This window comes from Sphaeramia orbicularis, chromosome 5 (genome assembly GCF_902148855.1).
Source record: "Sphaeramia orbicularis chromosome 5, fSphaOr1.1, whole genome shotgun sequence".
Taxonomy (NCBI): Eukaryota; Metazoa; Chordata; class Actinopteri; order Kurtiformes; family Apogonidae; genus Sphaeramia; species Sphaeramia orbicularis.
The window spans coordinates 28,772,884-28,792,892 of record NC_043961.1 but is presented as its reverse complement, the minus strand read 5'-3'; the positions used below and the strand labels follow the sequence as shown (position 1 = coordinate 28,792,892).

The window sequence follows — 20,009 nt, the reverse complement described above, 5'->3', positions numbered from 1 at the left end:
CTCTGGGTTTTAACCTCCACGCAAAGCTCCTCCTCCCACTCTCATCCAAGTCCTGCTGACGCGCTTCAGCTCGCGCGTGGCCGGCCCGTGGCTCGAGCCCCCTGAAGCTCCACTCCGGGGGTAGGGTGGAGTGGCGGGGGGGTGGGGGTGGGGGGGCAGGCGCTGGAGGGTCAGGGAGATGTGCATAAGCTCAGTAAAATACCCCAGACAAGCAGAAGAGGCCCAGGCCTTTGTTGCTTTGCGAGGGCGGCCGCCAAATCCGCAGCACATTTGCGCGGAGGGGAGACGCGCTCAGTCGGCTGAGCCTAACTGTATGTGACAGCTTGAAGTTGTGTGTGAGCAGGTGTTTGCTCCATCCCCTCGTCCAGCCATCTATCCCCTCACACTGCGGAGATGGGTTGTTGAACAAGTTTACTTCACCCAAGAGGCAGCTCTGAACAGACGGAACAAGAGTTGGAGTCACACGAGGAACATCCGCATCTAGATAGACAGACAGATAGATAGATAGATAGATAGATAGATAGATAGATAGATAGATAGATAGATAGATAGATAGATAGATAGATAGATAGATAGATAGATAGATAGATAGATAGATAGATAGATAGATCACAGTGTCAAATCAAGACTCATAAATGTTTTGTTTTTTTTGTATTTGTTTCGTGAAAATTTCTTTAAAAGTGTCCATGAGCAAAACAAAACAAAAAAATCCGTCATATTTTCCACTTAATCTGAATTTAATAAATTATTAAAATTAAATGAAACAGCATTAAAAGATTGGCTGTATTTTAAAAGATTGCCATGAAGTAATAAAGGAATTTTATTTTTACACAAATCCTACAGTGTGCCTTGGAATATATATATATATATATATTTTTTAAAATCTAGCATGCTTATGCAGATTTTTTTAATACTAAATAGCACTAAAAGATTAATTTTAACAAATTTTTAAAGAGAGTTCTTTCACATTTAGTCTAAGGTTAGAAAGTAGTGAAGTGAACAAAGATCTTTAGGTTTGGTTTCAACAATATCAATATAATAATTATATTGTTTTTCTTAACTGTCTCCAATTCCTGTTTTAATTTCTTTCTTTAATTGTTTTTTTTTTCTTTTCTGCACTTTCCTTTTGTTTCATTTTTTATTCTCTATGATTTTAATGTAATTGTATGCCTTTATAAAGCACTTTGAATTGCCTTGTGCATGAATAGTGCTATATAAATAAATCTGCCTTGCCTTGCCTAGCCTCTTATGAAATGCTGAAGTGAATGAGTTGGATTTAGGAACAGGCTGCACAGCTTCAGGTCAGATGTATTTAATGTCTAAACTGGTTTAATATGTGTTTTGTTAGATTGTTCCAGGTCATTAATAGGTTATTTTACATCATTACTGAAGATGTACTCAAGGACAAAAGAATAAACCCAGGTCTTGCTAAATAATCTTTGTGTGATGATAAGAATTAAAGTATTTATCTTTTCCAGGTGGATATGCAGCAATTTGCTGAAAGTTGTGGTGAATAATGTGAGGGTCAGTAGGAGCAGGATGCACTGAATGTGATGCGTATGAATGTGTGTCAGGGCTCGAGGTAGGTTAGAAGGTAATTTGCACACCCAAAGTATGTCCCGCTTGCTCCTGCTTCATTCCCAGGCCGACTGCCTAACTTATTGCTCCTCCCCCTGGGTCTCTGCTTTTCCTATTCCACACCTGCAGCCTGAAATGGGAATAGCAGAGCTGGGCTTCCTGCATCCCCTGAGTAGAAGTGGCAAGGGAATATGATAGCTGAGGTCTTTTGTCCCCGTTGCATGCTATTACTGTTTATGAAGACTCTATAATAAAGCTGTATTTTAAGGTATTTTTTATATAGGACTCCTACAGAAGTGCAGCTGAACTTATCTGTCATAACAAAACATATATCCTTTTTGCTAATTTTTCTGTACTTTATTTTTTTATTCTATTTTCAGTTTGACCCACTTATATTGTCCAGTCTTTGTGCTCCACAAGTGGCACTCACGTGTATACAGTATGTATGCCATAATGTTCCCAGGTCCCTCTGAGCTGACCACACATGTTGACATCTTCCTGCAGATGGTCTTCTCTTGAATAGGTCTTATTTTTACAGACCACAGCTCCAATGCTCATCTATTCTCTCCTTTCTGCTCAGCTCACTCAACATGTTTATGATGTTCACAGGATGCTCTCTCAAACAATATTGGCATTTTGCTAAATTGAATGATCGTGAAAATAAAATAAATATGAAGGACATATAAGTTCACTCCAGTTGGCACACAAACATGACCTTCCTCTGAATTCCCATTGCTTGACAGTGGGGGAAAGTGCGCTTTGTCCATCTGTTATACTCAAAGTCCTCAGAGAGATGCCAACATCACAGCATGAGGAGCATATCTGTATGGTTGTGAGTTTGTTTGTGTTTGTGGAAAATGAATAGAGCAGGAATCAAAATGATTAAACTCCTGCAGCAATCAGCAGCCTTGGTTTAAACACTTCAAGACTGTATCTCTCAAGCTGTTTTGTGTCCACTTTAAAATTAATACAAGTGAAAATGGTGATGACAATCGTCAAATTGTTTGAAAAGTATGCAAAAAGTGCAGAGAATGAACGTTGCTCTGTATTTCATGGTCCCCCGTCAACTTTAGAAATGGCCAGCATCTAAACCCATCTTGAACCTCCCTTCAGCCCAGCCTCGACCCTGGGGAGACGGGGTGATGTTGACCATGTGTCCTTCTACTAACCACCTCATTGATGAACCCCACTACTGGGTTTAAAAAGACACCCTCCTCTGCCTCAACCCCTAAACCCCTTAACCCTTCCCTAAACCCTCTGTTGGCCCCCTGTTGTGCGTGCTCATTGGCTGACCGCCTTCAGGCGTCCCTTTTCCACGGGCCCATTGTCTGGCCCCATAAGCAGCTTTGTTTCTGCATGTGCAGCTGGGCTAGCCCGCGCAGCCATTAGCCGCAACACGCTGAAGGGAGAGCGGGATAATATAATTACAAAACAAAAGTCAGGTGGCTCACGAGATCTGCCAGGAGAAGCCCATGTGGGGGAGATACGAGGACACGCTGGCGGGTGGCCAGCTATAATTTGATTATGAAGTTGTGTGAGTGACAAAAGAAACAATTGAATCTTTTTTTCTTTTATTTGCCCCACTGTGGTTTAATTTGATTCAATTTGGGCTTTTAAAGGAGGGCAGTGTGAAAAGAGAGAAGATTTACTCTTCTAATTTCTAGAGTCACCGGTTCAGAAAATGTAATATGGTCTGACATAATAGCGAAAGAAATTCTTCCCTGGCCTGACATTATTGTCATGTTGCTGAAACACTCTGACTGCATGTGAGGCCCAGATCAGATGAGTCTTTGAGGGCCATAGTTTTCCTGCGAACTGACTGGTCTTCTGCTCTTGTTTTGCATGAATGCACACAGACCGGTGGACAATGGGATCAGTGGCAGATCCATCTCCTGTAATACTTTCTTTAAACAGGGCTGCAAGTGTGTCCCCCTGTTCAGTCGGCAGACCAGAATTTATCCTGTTAGTCACGATAGATGAGTGAATGAGTAAAATCAACCCCCATCCCAGCTGGACACACACACACACACACACACACACACACACACACACACACACTGTTAACCCCAACTGTGGAGGCACACACGCAGCTTTATGGACAGCTGATAAAAACAGGTTTAGCTGGTGGCTACTGTTTGGAGTAGGTCAAGCAGAACACGATCTGTTAATGTCTTTTTGTTTCAATAGTTCATACCGCAAAAACGGCACTTTGTTTATTGTTTTGTTTTGTTTTTCTTTTGGCTGACTATGGTTGGTTTTATAAGACAATAAGTAATTGTGTCAAATCCACACATGCTCTTGCTCCTGATGGTTGGTGTCATTATTGTGCAACTCAGGGTGTGTAAACGCCCATTTTTTTGCCCCATTAGGCACAGTTTGATCATGGCCCTGAGTGAGGACCACATTCTCATGCTCTCTAAGGTTTCACTATAGATTAAACAACTGTCTGGTTTACTGTTTTAGTTATTCAAGTCTATGTCTGAGTCGGCCACTTCATGTGAGAGGAAAACCAGTACTGTTCTGTTTGTTTTGATTTACTAAGGAATGAAAATAAAATGATGTGATGTTTCTGTCATGTAACAATAGAGGAACAAACTGTCCAAAAGGCCTTGGTTTTTGAGATACAATCACCTGAGGTAGAGCAAAAGTGCAACCATGTTTTTATATTGTTATTTTGTTTCATTGTTATGTTGTTTTATTTTTTTATATGGACCTCTGTGTCTGAAATAAAGATTGATTGATATATTTTCTTGTTGAGCCTGTGCATCAGCTTCCCATAGACATGTAGGCCAAATGATAAATGTAATAATCAGATGTATAATCACATGTAATTCTGCTTCTGCTGTGGAATCCAAGCTTTTCAATATTTAGACTTATAGGAAATCCAAATATCATCCAAGTACGCCACTTCACAATAAAATACGTTTATAAAACTATTATTTTCTTAAAGCAGACATATCAAAGATACATAAAAGAAACAGGTTTATTTTGTTCCGTCTCAGGTGGTTATCTTAACTTTTGTGGGCTTTAGTTCTCTTTTTGTTTGTAAAATGAAAAATACACCTTACAAAGACTTCATGCCATTATCTGATACATATATATCAATACATTTAATGTATCATCATCAGAATTATTCAGGAGTAGCTTTTTGCTACTTAATCAATATTAGATTTAGTTCCTGGGTGTTGCAGGGAAGGCAGAGCCAATGTACTTCTTTCCATCACCATAGGTGGTTTTATCCCAGGTGTAGGTTTGGATGATGAGTTCCTTCCCTCCCAGACTCAGACGACACCTATAGATGACAGACAGTTAAACACTCAAAAACAGAGTGAAGGCACCTGCAACAGAAGATTAGTGTTGACACACTTACTGCTTTCCTGGACGAGTGATGTAGCAGAGGCTGTAAAGAGCAAAGTCAAACTCAGGGCTGCAGCCAATCACTGCAGAACCGACCTGCTTGAAGTAGCCATCCCACTTGAACTGCATCCCCATGACATCAGGGAAGGAGGTCCACTAAAAGAAGGACAAAATCAATCAAAGGAGTGCCTCTTATATAACAGTATAAAGGAACTTTATGTGCTATTGTGGATGCATACAGGCCCATTGAAGCTGTGGCTGTAGTAGTTCAATAGTCCCTGTTTCTCCAGGAGGTAAAACTGGATCCAATTGTGGAATCCGGACACCTTTCCTCCCTTGACTTCACCTAATTCAAAATGTTTTCATTTGTAAAGACAAAGAAAAATGTATCTGGTGTTTCAAGGAAATGTGTTCATCTGCTTTGTTCAAACCTGCAAAGATGTGTTCGAAGCCACTGGAGTCCAGCTTATTGTTGTTGCGGGAGTACAGACCAAACCACATCATCTTCAGGTCATACATGAACTCTTCCTCTGTGGCATAGACACCTAAAATCCAGGGTAACATCTGTTACAGTCACTTACAGTGAGTAAAGAGCAATGGCATAATCAGACACCATAACCTATAAAGTGGATTTGACTAATATCTAAGATCGCCTTGTTACCCTTCGTGTAGAAGAAAGCAAACAACTCTCTGCCCAGCTCAGTGTTGGACATGGTCTCCTTTATAAAGGTTTCCTGCTCAGTCAGCTGCTGAGGACTGAAGTCCTCTGTCTGTCCCGTCATCCTTTGGTAGTTGTCCAGCACAGAAAGCAGTGCAGCATAGGTGGGTCTGGAGAACAGAGCCCCTTCATCCACATAACGGAACAACCTGAAGCACAAACACAAAACAGCGATAACAATGAAAAATTATGAGTATGTCCAGTATGACTGAAGAACATGAGGAGATATTAATGGGGGGGGTTGTGTAACGTGTATCTTCTCACGGCCTAGGGGACAGATCTGTCTGAGAACTTGTCTCAGAGTCGTGCACCAGAGCCTGAGGATCAATGATCAGCTCTGAGGCAGAAGCTTTGTTTGAGTCCAGAGCAAACAGCGTCTCAGAGATTCTCTTAATCTCAGCGTCAGTGATGCTGCCACCACCACCTCCCCCTTCACCTATAAAGCAGCACAAACACACAAGCAAATACGGTTTTTCATGCATTGGTCAGATTCAGAATTAAAATCACATCATTAAATCTCTTCACACAGCACAACTAAAGTCTGAACTGACATTACTTTTTCTTTGCTTTCACACAAAAAGGCATTCATTGTCCATTACACTCATAACACTCTAAATTTGCAACACAACTCAAATAATAACACACACACATACACACACATACACACACACACATATGCACACACACACACACACACACACACACACACACACACACACACACACACACACACACATTACAACTTGCAAAACTGTTTAAGTCTATGAACTTCTGCAATAACCATATTATAATATATAGATAATTCCAGCAAAAGATGTACAATAATATTAGATAGGAATCTTTCCTCGCATGCCTAATTACAGTTTTGGCTGAGACCTTACATCAAAGACATAAGATGCTGAAGAAAACCTGTGGCCAAATGCAGAAGAGAAGGACAACCCCCATAGTTGTGTAAATGCTTATGGGCGATTATCATGTTTCCAATTATCTGCATTTCTGAACACATTTGTGATTTTGTTAGTTATAGGTTACAGCCAATGAAGTGAAAAGTGGTATTCTTGTTCTATACTGACATATTTATTTATGCCAAAAAAAAAATAAAAATTCAAACTTAAAATAACAAGTTGTATCAATATATTTATGTCAATGTGTTTGGGTGACTGTTTTTCTGGTCATTCAGTCTTTTTTTGAGACTATGTGAAATATTTTGAAGTTAACCCTTTCATGCATGAATTATGAGAACCTTTGTCAAAATTTTTTGTCTAGAGTGTTTTTATTCCTCCTTAGGCATGAAAAAAACAATGTGATTGAGGTTTTTTTTTCATGTAGTTACAAAAATGTCCACTCAGCTTCACCATGCATTTAATTTTTGAAGCTTTGAACTTTAATTGATTGCCATTCCAACATTTATGTCAGTATAATGTAGCTCCTTGTTTTGGATAATCTCTTCTAGTCCAGCTAAAGCAAAAATGAATTTAAAAGTAAAAATGTGGGTCATTTAGCAACACTAATCTCTCAAATTGTCTCTAAAATGTCCCATCAGAGAGATTTTGAATACCGTGTTTTGATCCAATAGCAGAAAGTGATATGAAAAGAATGAAATTAAAACATTGTTAACTGCTGCTAATGGGATGTTTTCTCACATTTTAACATATTCTAATACTATTTATTACTCACTTCATGGAGATAATATGCAAAAAAAAAAAAAAAACTTTTTTAAAAACAACAACAACAACAACTGGTAATTACAGTCAAAAAATTAACAATTGATTTACACTAGAACATGTTAGTGCAGATCAGGTTTATCAAGAACAGCAAAGTTATAGTAATGGTATGAATTGCAGTGTATGGGATGATGCATAAGTGGCTGATATGGAACTAAAACAACAAAACCCATGAATATACAAGAGAACAGCTGGAGAATGACTGTCCACTGGAGTGACCAGTATGCATGAAAGGGTTAAGGCAAGTTTAGAGGAGAATGAAGTTACTTGTTTGTTGATGATGTATGTTGGTGAAGGACAGTTCAGAAAAACTGGCTTAAATTTTTGCTGTGTTTTGTTGAAAAAGTTAGTAAAGTTGCTGCAGGAGATCACTCAATTCAAGAAATGAGTTCATGGCGCAATAGTGACATCTACTGGTCATTTACTGAAAGTAGATTTCACTGAAGTCAGGGCTTGTGAACCAGCTTGAAAATAATTAATATTACTGGACCAGAATAGTGCCAGATAAACAGAATTAACCCTGAACAAATTGTGTAGCAACATGTGGCTCAGTGTTTTTAGCTCAGCATGTGAAAATGACCAGGTGGTGTCATACGCAGAGCAGATGTTCAGAAAGGAACACAAACAGATGGTATCTGACTAACAGAGGTGAGATACTGTTGGGCATGTGAGTGAGTGTTAAGCTTTAGGTAACATGTGGTTTACTTACTGTTACAGAGGTCTGAGTAGTCGCTGCAGCAGTTGTTGTACTGGCGGCACTTTGAGTTGCAGTGGCACTTGTTCTCAGAGTTGTATTTCTCACCACATCTACCCTTGCAAGATGTGGATGCAGCTTAAGAGAAAAGAAACCCACAGCAGGAAATGAAGGCAAGGAAACATTTCTGTATAACTCTGCATTATATAATGTAATAATTAGTTATGTATAATTAGCCTGTGTTACTAACCTTTGCATATTTCAACATAGTCTGAGCAACAGTCTCTGTAACGCTCACAGGATGGGTTACACTGACAGGAGAAGTTACTGTCTGTTCCATAACCACACCGACCCTGACAGGAGTCCAGGGAATCTACAAGTCAATGCAGTGGCATCTCAGTAACAGTAATAATATAATTCAATCACGTTATTTATGCTGATAATATTACAAAAGAAGAATCTTACTGCTGTTTCCCTGGGCAAACAGCGTCACCCAAAGTGCAAGGACAACAATGACCTTCATCCTGCCTCCACAGCTCTCTGAAAAAAGTGAAGTGACTTTTATCATGGGGTCCCTTTTATAGCAAGTTTCAGCTGACCACACCCAGGTATGTCATTTAACAAGATCATCAAGATCATTCATTTTGTATAAATTGGTTAAAATATGTTTTCAGATGATAATTTAATAGACTTCTTTTTTTTTTTTTTTTTTTTTTTAAGTGTGATATATGTGTTTGAAGACTTTGTCAACAAATGGAACTTAAAATGATGAAAATGTTTAAATAAATATGTACTCTCTGTCTCTCTTCTGTGAAACTGAACATCTGTTTAGTTCACTAACGGCGCTTTGATGTATCAAAATAAAACCATATCAATTCTAGGGCTGTGATACCAGTTGCAGTTTTATACTTTTTTACTCTTTTTCAAGGATATTTCCTACTAAATACAAACTGCAACAAGAAATAGAGGTTTTACAAAAAAAAAAAAAAGAAAAGAGTATCAAAAATCGTCACTAAATTTAACTCAAATATAAATACAGTTATAGACCTTGAGGACCCCTTTTGTTTCTGTTCCAAGACTTAACAGATGTTGTATTTCACAGGGTTTATGTAAGTCTGCTCAAAATACCCAGAACAACGTGCCTATTCAGTCGCTGGTCATGATATTGCTGCATGCTCTCTGTCAATGCATAAATACTAATACCAAAAATGCAGTGTAGGTGTACAACAGTAAAAAAAAAACAAACTTAACTGCAAAAAATTCGAAACTGTGTCAATCACTCAATGTTTTCATGGTTGAGAAAGATTTATTCTATTCATGCAGTTCTGTTTAATTCACTGTGGCACCCAATAAGCATGAATGAAATTAGAGGACTTTTCCCTCCCAAATACACTCTAGTTTAAATATAGATGATGAATAATGATCAGAAGAAAACACAACAAAGCCTAACTGGTATAACCTGGTTAACTCACAAAGACCCAGTGCTACTTTTCTGTCAGTGCCTAACTTGATTTTTTTCTATATTTAACCAGTCTTAAGTGATTTATCACAGTTTATTATTATATTATCCTCTGTATTTTATTTTTTCAGTGAAAATAATGTATTTTCCTATATTTAATTCACTGATCATGTAGATGTTCATAAAAGCTCACAGTAAAGTTGAGGGTTACCATATCAAAAACAGAGAAAACTGGAGAAAAAAAATGACTTTTTCAGTAAAATCTATCATTAACTGAACATAAACCAAGTGTCTCCATCCACTGTCATTGATCCAACTCCATGGGTTTTACTGGTGAATCAATGTTGTAGAAGATGATGGTGTGTCCATGTTCACTAAGGAGCCTCTGAACGTCCAAATGGGTCATATCTGATGACCATGAAGGGATGACAATTTGCATTTTACACTAATTATTTCAATATATTAGTAGGTTTAGTGGTTTAGAAGTTATTAAACATTTTAGCTTAGTAGATAGTTTTAGTTGCCAGTGGCTGTTTGGGTCTTTAGGGGTTAAGCCTGATTCCCACTGGTTCAACTTGATTATCAATTACAAATGGACAAAAAGTTGATATAAAACCTATTATATGCCCAACAAATAACAATAAGGCTTGAAAATAAGGTAAAATCTCAGAGATTTCTGTCTGTGGTAATTCAGTTGGCAGTGATAAGACTACTAATACCATAAAATAATAAGTAGAATGACACATATGTATGCCTAAAATATACATCTAGGTAACAAAATATGCAATTTACATATTTAATTATTCATGCGTTGAATTAACAGTTTTTGCACTGCTTTTTCCTTTGACATTGAGCGCAGTCGCCTCACGATATAACATGGAAACTGCATTCATACTCCGGCTCTGTAGAGGGCGCTACTCAGCACTCTGTCGGTAATAGACAGTATTATGACCCTACTCGGCTTCCTTACACAGCGTGCGTTTCTCTCAATGACATTCTGAGCTTTCATAAGGCTATACACTTCAGCAGGCTGTAAAGATGTCATTATCCTTTTTATTCAGGACATTTACAAGAGAAGCTGCTAAAGTGAGAATATTAATTCTTCCATTTATTCACGTTTTTGAAATGTTGAAAGCTTTACATGCCTCGCGCTGGTTTTGTTCGTTAGTTACTGCTCTAGTTTTCAGTTTGCCAACGTTAGTCAGATCAGGGAATATCTTGCTTAAAATGTAATGTAATTTCTCTTACATTGGGTTTATTATTGCCTGAATGCCTCGTCTAGATTGTATGGGTGTGTTAGATATGACGTGTGCTGTATTTCTGAGTCTGTCAGATGTTGCTCTGTGGTTTGTGAATGATAATTCCTGATATTAAACCCTCTGTCATTTGTCATCTTCAGGTCAGCCATCTGCAACATGTTCAGTCAATACACACAGGATGTCAGCTCCTGGCAGCAGAGAAAGCCCTTCTGATGAAACTGAGGAAAAGCACCGGCTACACTTTTATTAACTGCAAGAAAGCACTGGAGAAGTTTGACAATGACATAGCACAGGTAAAGTCTTCCTCAGGTTTGTTTAAAAGTATTGTACTTACAAGTTATGACTCCAGAGGATCTTAAATCCTGGAGGGGTTTCTGTTTTAACTTTCAGGCAGAGACTTGGCTACATGAGCAGGCCCAGAAGGAGGGCTGGAGCAAAGCAAACAAGCTGGAGGGTCGCAAAGCCAAGGAGGGTCTGATTGGTCTATTTGTGGGAGACAAAGCTGCAGTAATGGTGGAGGTGAACTATCTTTATTTAAGTATTCCAGATGATGTGTTTCCAGTTTGTATATGGTGTTTGTCTTCATCTTTCTTCTTGTCTCTTTCGTACAGGTTAACTGTGAGACAGACTTTGTTGCTCGCAATGAGAAATTTCAGCAGCTGGTGAAAGATGTGGTATTTGCCGCATTAGCTCATCACAAAAACAAAACACAAAGCCAGGAAGGATATGTTAAGGTAAATGTCATGAACACAGTGCTTTTGCTTCAAAGTTGGTTTACAAAAAGTCCCAAATTTTAACTCGGTGCAACATGTGTGTAATTTCCATACTTTGATTCTTACATTTTGTTAGCTGTTTTTGTTTGTGGTTAAGTATTATAATTTATTACTCTTTTCTTAAAAGTGTTACTTATATTGTAAAAGACTGCACAGTGCATTACTCTATTAGTAAAAGTAGTGGGTAATTATGACATTTACATTAGTTGAATCTGATTAACAAGTGTGCTGATGGAAGTTGTGTGAAAAATTTGAAAGTATTGACTTCAGTTGTACTCAAATAAGAGCAATGACTGTTTACATATTTTCATCATTATATTATATATAATGATGGTTTTATTATTTAAATCTTGTTTTTATTTGCCTATACTTATTTTTCTTTATTAATCCATACAAAGAAAATGGTTTGCTTTTATTCTAGTGAATGCCCTGTCTCATGAAGCCCTTTGCTTTGCAAAGTATTATATTAATAAATGTACTCAATTAGCATCAATTCTTTTATTGTACATAACTCAACATCCTTTTTTGTTTTCAGAGCATCCTGGCCACTGATGATTTAAGTAAACTCAGTGTGGGAAATGGAGCTTCACTTGCTGATCATGTGGCTCTAACAATAGGTCAGTAACCTTTGTTTCTTCTTGTTTGGGTTCAAGCCTGGATTTTTGTTCATGTAAATGTGCAAATAACTGAAATTACTCAAAACTCCACATGCAGATATAAACTGATCTGTGTGCATGTATTTACCTTTATCTGTAAATAGACATAAAAGAATATCAAAAATATCTCACATTTGTCCACATTTACAACCGTCCCAACATAAATTTATCTCCAAAAAATGTAGCACTGTAACTTTTACAAAGAGTAAATTAAGGACAATTTAATTTCATTAAATGTTTAATTTTGTGCCTGACAATTAAAATAAACTTATGTTTTGTTCATTTTAACCTCATCCAGTGATGACTTTAATGTTCAAGCTCTTTACATTGAATACGTACTTTAATAATGCTACATCTTCATCTTTTTTTTTTCTCTCAGGTCGTCTTGGTGAGAATATGTCAGTGAGGAGGGCAGTGATGGTGGGCATCCCTGCTGAGTGGTGTATTGGCTCATATGTACACGGCAGCGTTCCCGGTCAGACTGATGTGGTGATGGGGCGCTATGGTGCCCTGGTTGTATTTCAGGGTGGGAAGAACGAAGAAAGGGAAGCGTTAGGAAGGAAGCTGGGACAGCACATAGTGGGGGAGGCCCCTGTGTCCCTGGGCAACATGGATGACCTGCCCTGTGGTGAGAGTGAGACCCGCCTGCTGCCTCAGACCTTCATGGGAGACCCGAGTAGAACAGTGGCCCAGTTCCTCAGGGGTCAAGAGGCTCGAGTGCTGGACTTTGTCAGATTTCACTGTGGTGAGAATGTCAGTGAAGAAGCAGATTGACAGAGGGAGAATATGTATTTAAATAATTTTTCTTGTGTCAATATGTAATATCATACAAAGATGAAATACTAATTTTCCACCAACTGTTAAACATTCAGACAATACTACAGTGTGGTCATGAGTTTGAAATCAGATCATTTATATCCATCAGCACAAATGAAATCAGTCCAACAATAAAATGTTTTATGTCTGGAAATCTCTATTCTACTTTATTTGCTGCACAATATTTTAAAATACAAAACTGGATCCTTTGTACATATTATTTTCATGTTAACACACAGTGTAATAGAGTAATTATTTTGAATTTGTCTGGTAGCCAAATGCATTTAATAGCCTTAACAATACTGTCTTAATTTTCATATATCTTTAATGTCTTCGTTTACCTTCATCTTTATGTTATTAATGGAATTTATATATTTAAATAATAAAGAGACTTTTGCTCACATTTAGAGTGAACATTTAGATCCATCTTATTATTAACGCAAAAATCTTTTCTTTTTTCAAATCCTTGATATGTGGGACAAATGGTGAAGTTCCTGGCTCTCAAAATGGGACAACGTGTCTCCCTACCCAGACATATTTCAAATGTTTGTGGGGTGTTGGTGTATTGTTCAGGTGTTCTCCTTCAGGTGTCCACGACTCCACCCTGAGGAATGCCAGAAATACGATGTAAAATTACGGCCTGTGATTGGCTGTTTCAATGGTGACGTCACCCGAGATGTTCTGAATCTCATCTGAGTCCGGTTGTGTCCTGCTATAAATCATCGAGGGCCGTCGACACTTTATCATTTAATCACAAAAACAGACATGGTGAGTAAAAATATAGTGTGAGAGTAACTATAGAAGTAACAGCATTATATTCATTCGTAATTCAAAACAACAGTGTATTTCTAATGGTGAGGTTTTAACCCAGATAGCAGCGTCTCTACCCTGGCCTATATTTGACGTTAGCTTTAGCCGCTAGCCACAAAGCTAACTAATGCAGGATTAATTAAAGTGTCACACTAATATCAGCCTCTTGTTTTTCGTGTGTCATGTCTAAATGTTGGTCTCCCACTTTTACGCTGCCTCATTCAGTCTGACTTCACAGAGGACCAAATCATCGGTGAGTCAACATCTTAACAGCAAATACATTCTATTTTCATGTTATTATAAAGACAGGAGACATGTGAATGCATTTTTAATGTAGCTTTAAACAGTCGTTACTCTAATTCTGTAGCCTCTGCCTTCACAAACCAGGGATCCCTGCAGGTAAAGATGGTTGACTGAACTAAACTAGTCATCTGTTGTGTGTTGAATGCTGGTCACGACTTAAACAAGTCAAATCCTGTGTGAGTTTAGTCACAAGTGAAGACTTTACTAATCTAAAAGTCATTTTGTAAAGCATGTGTTGCAGTGTGTTAACAATGACAATAAATGCATGGAGTGTTAGTGGTGAAGTTTGTGAATATGGGTGCTGGTTCAAACTCTTCTGCTGTACAAACAGGTTGCAAAGTGATACCTTAAAGTACTCTAAAGCTGATATGTTATGGCATTTACTGCTTAAAATAGTGTCAAATACAGTAAAAGATCTGTAGAATATTTTAGAATGGTACTTAAACACCACAAGGTTCAGTTTGACAAAACACTGCCTGCAAGCAGCACATTTGCTAAATGTATTCAGTTACCCAATTTATGGCAGACACATTATCCATTTATTCAAACTAAATCACCTTTAAGCTTGCTATTTTTCTAATGATATTATGTCAGATTTTTTTCACAGATAATGTTAAAATACATGAAAATATTGACCAAGTGCAAGAGAGAGGACAGAAGACTATACACGGGGGAAAATATTTATTTATTTATTTCTGTATTCATCAGTCAGTAAACCAGTGCATTTCCAAAGGTTGCATTTTGCACTGAAAATTGGTACAAAGAACAGAAAAAAACAACTTTTGTAGAGACAGAATAGAGTGAATGAATCTTAGTATATTGTGAGATGTTGTGGAGGACTTCAGTCTGTGTGGCTGCAGTGCATGTTGTGATATCGATGTGGTTGTGATGATAGGACTGCAACTGAGAATTATTATCATTGTACATTAATCTGTTGACTGTTAACTTAAGGGATGTTATTGTTTAATCTATGAAATGTTAGACAGTGTTGAAAGATAATCCCAGTTGGTCCACAATCTGATACAGAGTAGGAAACAAATTAGATAATTCTGATTTATGTAGTGGGAACAAGACAGTTTTGAGTGAAAGAAAAAAATTATCAAAATAGTTGTCCTTTCATCGATCACAATCATAGCAACAAAAGTAAAAACTAATCGATTAATCAATTAATTTTTGCAGCTGTAGATGTTACCAGTACTTGGCCTGTTCTTTCACTTCTTACTTCTGTCAAGTTAAACCAAGCCTCATCTGTGAAGATCAATTTGTGTGCCATTGCATCAGTAGCCATTTGGAAAACTGGAAAAAAAAAAAAAAAACACTTGATCAGCATAGATATGTTACAAATTTACACATAAAGAGGTTCTGTCTGTAGTACACGATACTCACCTCCACGTATTCATGTTGCAGGTCTTTCAGAGTTGTTTCCTGTTGTCAATCCATGGGTCCAAAAATGGTCAATGTTGCTTGAATATCATTTCATGAATTTTGACCTGATTTCTTTGTCCATGTTTTATCAGTTGGTTTGTAGATGTGGTGTTTTGACAAGCAGGACCTTAAATTGCGAATTGTGCAATACTTTTAATCTTAGTTTGCAGACAATTATTAAAAACAATTAAGACCTATGTTACTGTTAAAGACAACAAACATATTTTATTTTGTAAATACTGAGTTAGCTCACTGAATGCTATATCAGTGAAAACAGACAACAGGAAGTAGTTCAGTGTGTTCTTCTTTTTTCCTTTCAAAGATGGGGCTGTAGTTTTGTGTTTTAACAATGCACAGTGCAAAGGTTTCAAGCTAATGTGTGACTGTTTTGCTTTACTAAATGAGTAGTAGTATATTTTCCTTTAAGTAGTCTAAGTATATTTTACTTACAATCCTGCCAATAGGTAAACAAAAAAATCACAGAAGGTAATTTGATTTTGTGAAAATACAAATAATATTTGAGTAGCTGATGAATCTCTAAAAGTGGACTGTAGCTTCCATACAACTGTGAATATGCAGATACATGTAGCAGTTCAGTCTGTATCCCTCAAATATAATATTCATTCATTCATTATCTGAACCCGCTTTATCCTCACTAGAGTCGCTGGAGCCTATCCCAGCTACTTATGGGTGAAGGCGCAAATATAATAATGAATACCAAAAGATCAGTTCAGCTCAATCTGATGTCACAACAAAATATTCAAATCAGACAAATCTCACCATTACCTTTGTATCTTCCTTGTAGAGTTCAAGGAGGCCTTCCTTTTATTTGACCGGACAGGTGATGGGAAGATCTCCTACAGCCAGTGTGGTGATGTTATGCGGGCCCTTGGACAGAACCCTGTTAATGCCGAGGTGCTCAAGGTCCTGGGAAACCCCAAACTGGAAGGTAAGCTTCTTGGAGACCAGCCACAAGATTAAGCAGGTATTCAGTTACGCAGTCCTGTATTATAATGTGCACCAGTCATATGTGAAATGTGATCTATGTTGCCTGAGTAACAGATTCATGTGTCAACTCACTCTTCAGACCACGCAATTATGCATAGCACTTTAAGACCCTGAAAGATGGTTTTACAACTCTGGGAAATATCAGTGACTTCATGTGTGTCCTCCCTCAAGGACTAATATCACATTACTGCATTAGACAGGGCACCTTGTTCTAAAAAAGCTCAAAGATCCTCTAAGAATCAGTTCAGCTCACTGTTATTAATACAGCGCCAATCATAATACGTGGTTATCTCAAGGCACTTAACAAATTCAATGAAGCCCTTAAAATGACTATACAGAAATAAAAACCCAGCAAATTCTTCAGGAGAAAGCCTAAGGAAGTTTCTAGATTATTTTTTACATCATATGTTGTTAATTTAGTCACTTTTTATTGAGAAAATTAATAGCACAATTTTTTGCTGCCTTTTACCCACATGAAAATCCCCCATGCCTTTACAAGTTACATTTATGACAGATGTTTTCACTACTTTCTCACAGTGGTCCGGTAATTATTTCCAAAACTGTTCACTTTCATCATGTGTGTGTTTTTCTTCAGCCACATCAAAGATACATTTCCAGTGGATAAAGTCATGATATTTTTATGTTCCTGTTTGTCAGAGATGAACCACAAGATGCTGGATTTTGAACAGTTCCTGCCCATGCTGCAGGCTATCGCCAAAAACAAGGACCAGGGCTCCTTTGAGGATATTGTTGAGGGCCTGCGTGTCTTTGACAAAGAGGGAAACGGCACAGTGATGGGAGCAGAGCTACGTCATGTCCTCACAACACTGGGTAAAAACCTCAAATATCTCCTAATAAGAATGTATCATCAGTGCTGTTTAGAGCAAAATGACCTGTGTCTGTGTCACTGCTTCCTAATCAAACTCACACCAGGTCAGGATGTCATGAAAGATAAGACAGAGTTTCCTATTTTAAGTGTTTTCTTATCTTACTTTTCCTCTTTCTGTTGCAGGTGAAAAAATGACAGAGGAAGAAGTGGAGACTCTTTTAGCAGGACATGAAGATGCCAACGGCTGCATTAACTATGAAGGTATGTACTACACGGAACAATATGATTTAATGGTGTAACACCACAAGCACATTTTATCAAGTAGTTTATACTACATAACTAATTATGTAGTGTCACATGAAAAAAAACTCTGGTGTTGTGGAGCCACAAACAAATAGTATCATTGTCTCTTTGCATCATATGCTCACTGACATCATAAACGCTGAGTTAAAGTCTATGAGCAAATCCCTGAGCACCAACCCTGCTGTTGATCTCCTGACTCGGTTTCAGATGCCTACAGGACAGATAACAGGCACGACACTCATCACCACTCAGGGAATATTATTTATTTAGATGATGGAGGACAGAATGAATGAGGCTGTATGAAAACATCTGAACACACACTAATAGTAGACAGTATTTCTTAATGGCTAAAGTAAGTTCTGTCCTCTATGTAGATTATCAGTTTAGTCTCATTTGATAGAGCATGAGACTCTTAATCTCAGGGTCATGGGTTCAAATCTCACACTCGGTGACAATGCAGTTTAGGGGCAGTTATGGTCTAGAACAGGGGTGTCTAGTCCTGGTCCTCGACTGTTACTATCCTGCATGTTTTAGATGTATCCCTCTTCCAACACACCTGATTCAAATGATAAGCCTATCATCAAACTCTGCAGAAGCCTGATAACGACCATCAGGTGTGCTGGAGGAGGGAAACTTCTAAAACATGCAGGATAGTAGCTCTCGAGGACCAGGATTGGACACCCCTGGTCTAGAACAATGGTGTCAAACATAAGGGCCCCGGGCCAAAAGTGGACCACTGAAGGGTACAATCCAGTCGCCGGGATAAATTTTCAAAGTCCAAAAATTACACTCAAGACGGTAAGAACCAAGGGTGTCACTGAGTCTAAACGAGTTTTGATCATAAAGTTAAAAACAATATTTTTCAGTTCCTGTTACTAAATGTTTTGTGTCTTTATAGATCCACTGTGATCTGTACGTTGTAATGCACATGTGGTAATGATAAGATGAAGCATAATTTTGTTAAAGTTGCATTTATTTTTCTTAAGAAATGTCCAGTTGTGAAGCTGTGGAAGTCCACTCACCTGTACTTGTCACTTTGCCAGTGGACACTATATATCGTGTTTTTGCTGCTTTTATCCAACATACCACATACTTTGTACTGATGTTTTTATCTCTCCTAACAGAACTTGTCCGGATGGTGTTGAGCGGTTGAAGATTTGAGAAATGCACTTCTAGCTTTAATTTTATTCCTTTTTTGTATTATTTACCTCCCTTCTGTTGATGACATCCTGACCTCATCAAGTCTGTTTGGTATCTTTAGTTGGTATTTTATTTATTACGTGCCTTTTCTGTTGTCTAATGTGAAAAGACACTTTCATCGTTCCCATCTTTGGCAATAAATTGCTGTCATTTTGTTTTTTTCTTTTTCTTTTTCTGTTCTTTTCTTTTCTTCTCCTTGTGGATATGTGAATATGAATATCGTGTTATGGTACCTCTAACAGTATTGAATAAAAATCCATCTTTTTGCCTTTGAGTCTGTGCATGAATGAGCTATTTCATACAAGTTTATATAAAACATTTTATAGAGAAAACTAGCGCTTTGACCTGTGGGGAACCACAGGTTCTAGATCCTCTGATACATTCCTTTACTTTCTTGGTAAATTCCACTGGCATTTTCAGTTGAATAACCTCTCAGCTGGCACGTCTTTTTGCAGATGAAATTTGACACCATGGCAGCATGGCCCTATTGTTTATCTGTTGCTTGGTAACCCACTTCGACAATGATTCTATGATTCTGGGCATAGCAACATGATTGGCCATTGGGGGGCCATTGTGTTCCAAAATTACTAGTATCTCTGAAAATATTGGTGCTATCAACTTTGCTGTTTTCGCTAGTCTCTGCCATAACCAAAAATATATAAGTATGCCAAACTGCAGCAGTCAGCTCTCTCTGGATTTTGTGTGATTTCTGAGACACAGAGTTCACTTCCCTTTTATTATAGAGGATTAAAGACATGGCAGTGCAAATAAAAAGAAAAAAATATATATTGATATGAAAAACAGTGGTATCAATGACGGAGAAACATATCTAAATACAAAATACAATTCATATTTTAAAAAAAATATAACGTTTTTGTAAAACAGAAAATATGTGATATAGCTAAATATTAGGAAATGAATGGCCTGTTGTGGATGAACAAAATCTTAACTTCCTTAGATATTTATGAAACTGAAATAAATGTAAGAAAAGATGCCTAAGATGTAAATAAATGTTGCATTAATTTCTAGCTACATTCAAGTTTTGTGGTTTTTAGCAATTTACAGATTTATTGCATGCACTCAAACCACAGTAAAAT

At 37.6% G+C, this 20,009-nt stretch overlaps 3 protein-coding genes across 3 annotated transcripts; 2 read left to right on the top strand and 1 right to left on the bottom strand.

Moving 5' to 3' along the window:
- Positions 1–4,709: 4,709 nt before the first annotated feature.
- endou (endonuclease, polyU-specific) lies at positions 4,710–8,599 on the bottom strand. Its single transcript, XM_030134011.1, has 9 exons — positions 8,537–8,599; positions 8,322–8,444; positions 8,087–8,209; positions 5,918–6,089; positions 5,597–5,802; positions 5,367–5,480; positions 5,175–5,281; positions 4,949–5,091; positions 4,710–4,870 (listed from the first exon to the last, which is right to left on the bottom strand). Exons 1-9 carry the CDS (start codon positions 8,592–8,594, stop codon positions 4,750–4,752), a joined length of 1,167 nt encoding a protein of 388 aa, XP_029989871.1. The 5' UTR covers positions 8,595–8,599; the 3' UTR covers positions 4,710–4,749.
- A 1,887-nt stretch (positions 8,600–10,486) lies between these two features.
- On the top strand, positions 10,487–13,188 carry tsfm (Ts translation elongation factor, mitochondrial). The gene is made up of 6 exons (XM_030134024.1): positions 10,487–10,616; positions 10,930–11,082; positions 11,180–11,308; positions 11,401–11,523; positions 12,098–12,179; positions 12,598–13,188. Exons 1-6 carry the CDS (start codon positions 10,569–10,571, stop codon positions 12,990–12,992), a joined length of 930 nt encoding a protein of 309 aa, XP_029989884.1. The 5' UTR covers positions 10,487–10,568; the 3' UTR covers positions 12,993–13,188.
- Positions 13,189–13,680: 492 nt separating this feature from the next.
- On the top strand, positions 13,681–19,186 carry myl6 (myosin, light chain 6, alkali, smooth muscle and non-muscle). The gene is made up of 6 exons (XM_030134035.1): positions 13,681–13,802; positions 14,070–14,097; positions 16,378–16,521; positions 17,238–17,411; positions 17,593–17,670; positions 18,837–19,186. The coding sequence occupies exons 1-6, from the start codon at positions 13,800–13,802 to the stop codon at positions 18,863–18,865; spliced, it is 456 nt and encodes a 151-aa protein (XP_029989895.1). The 5' UTR covers positions 13,681–13,799; the 3' UTR covers positions 18,866–19,186.
- The last annotated feature ends 823 nt before the right edge of the window (positions 19,187–20,009 follow it).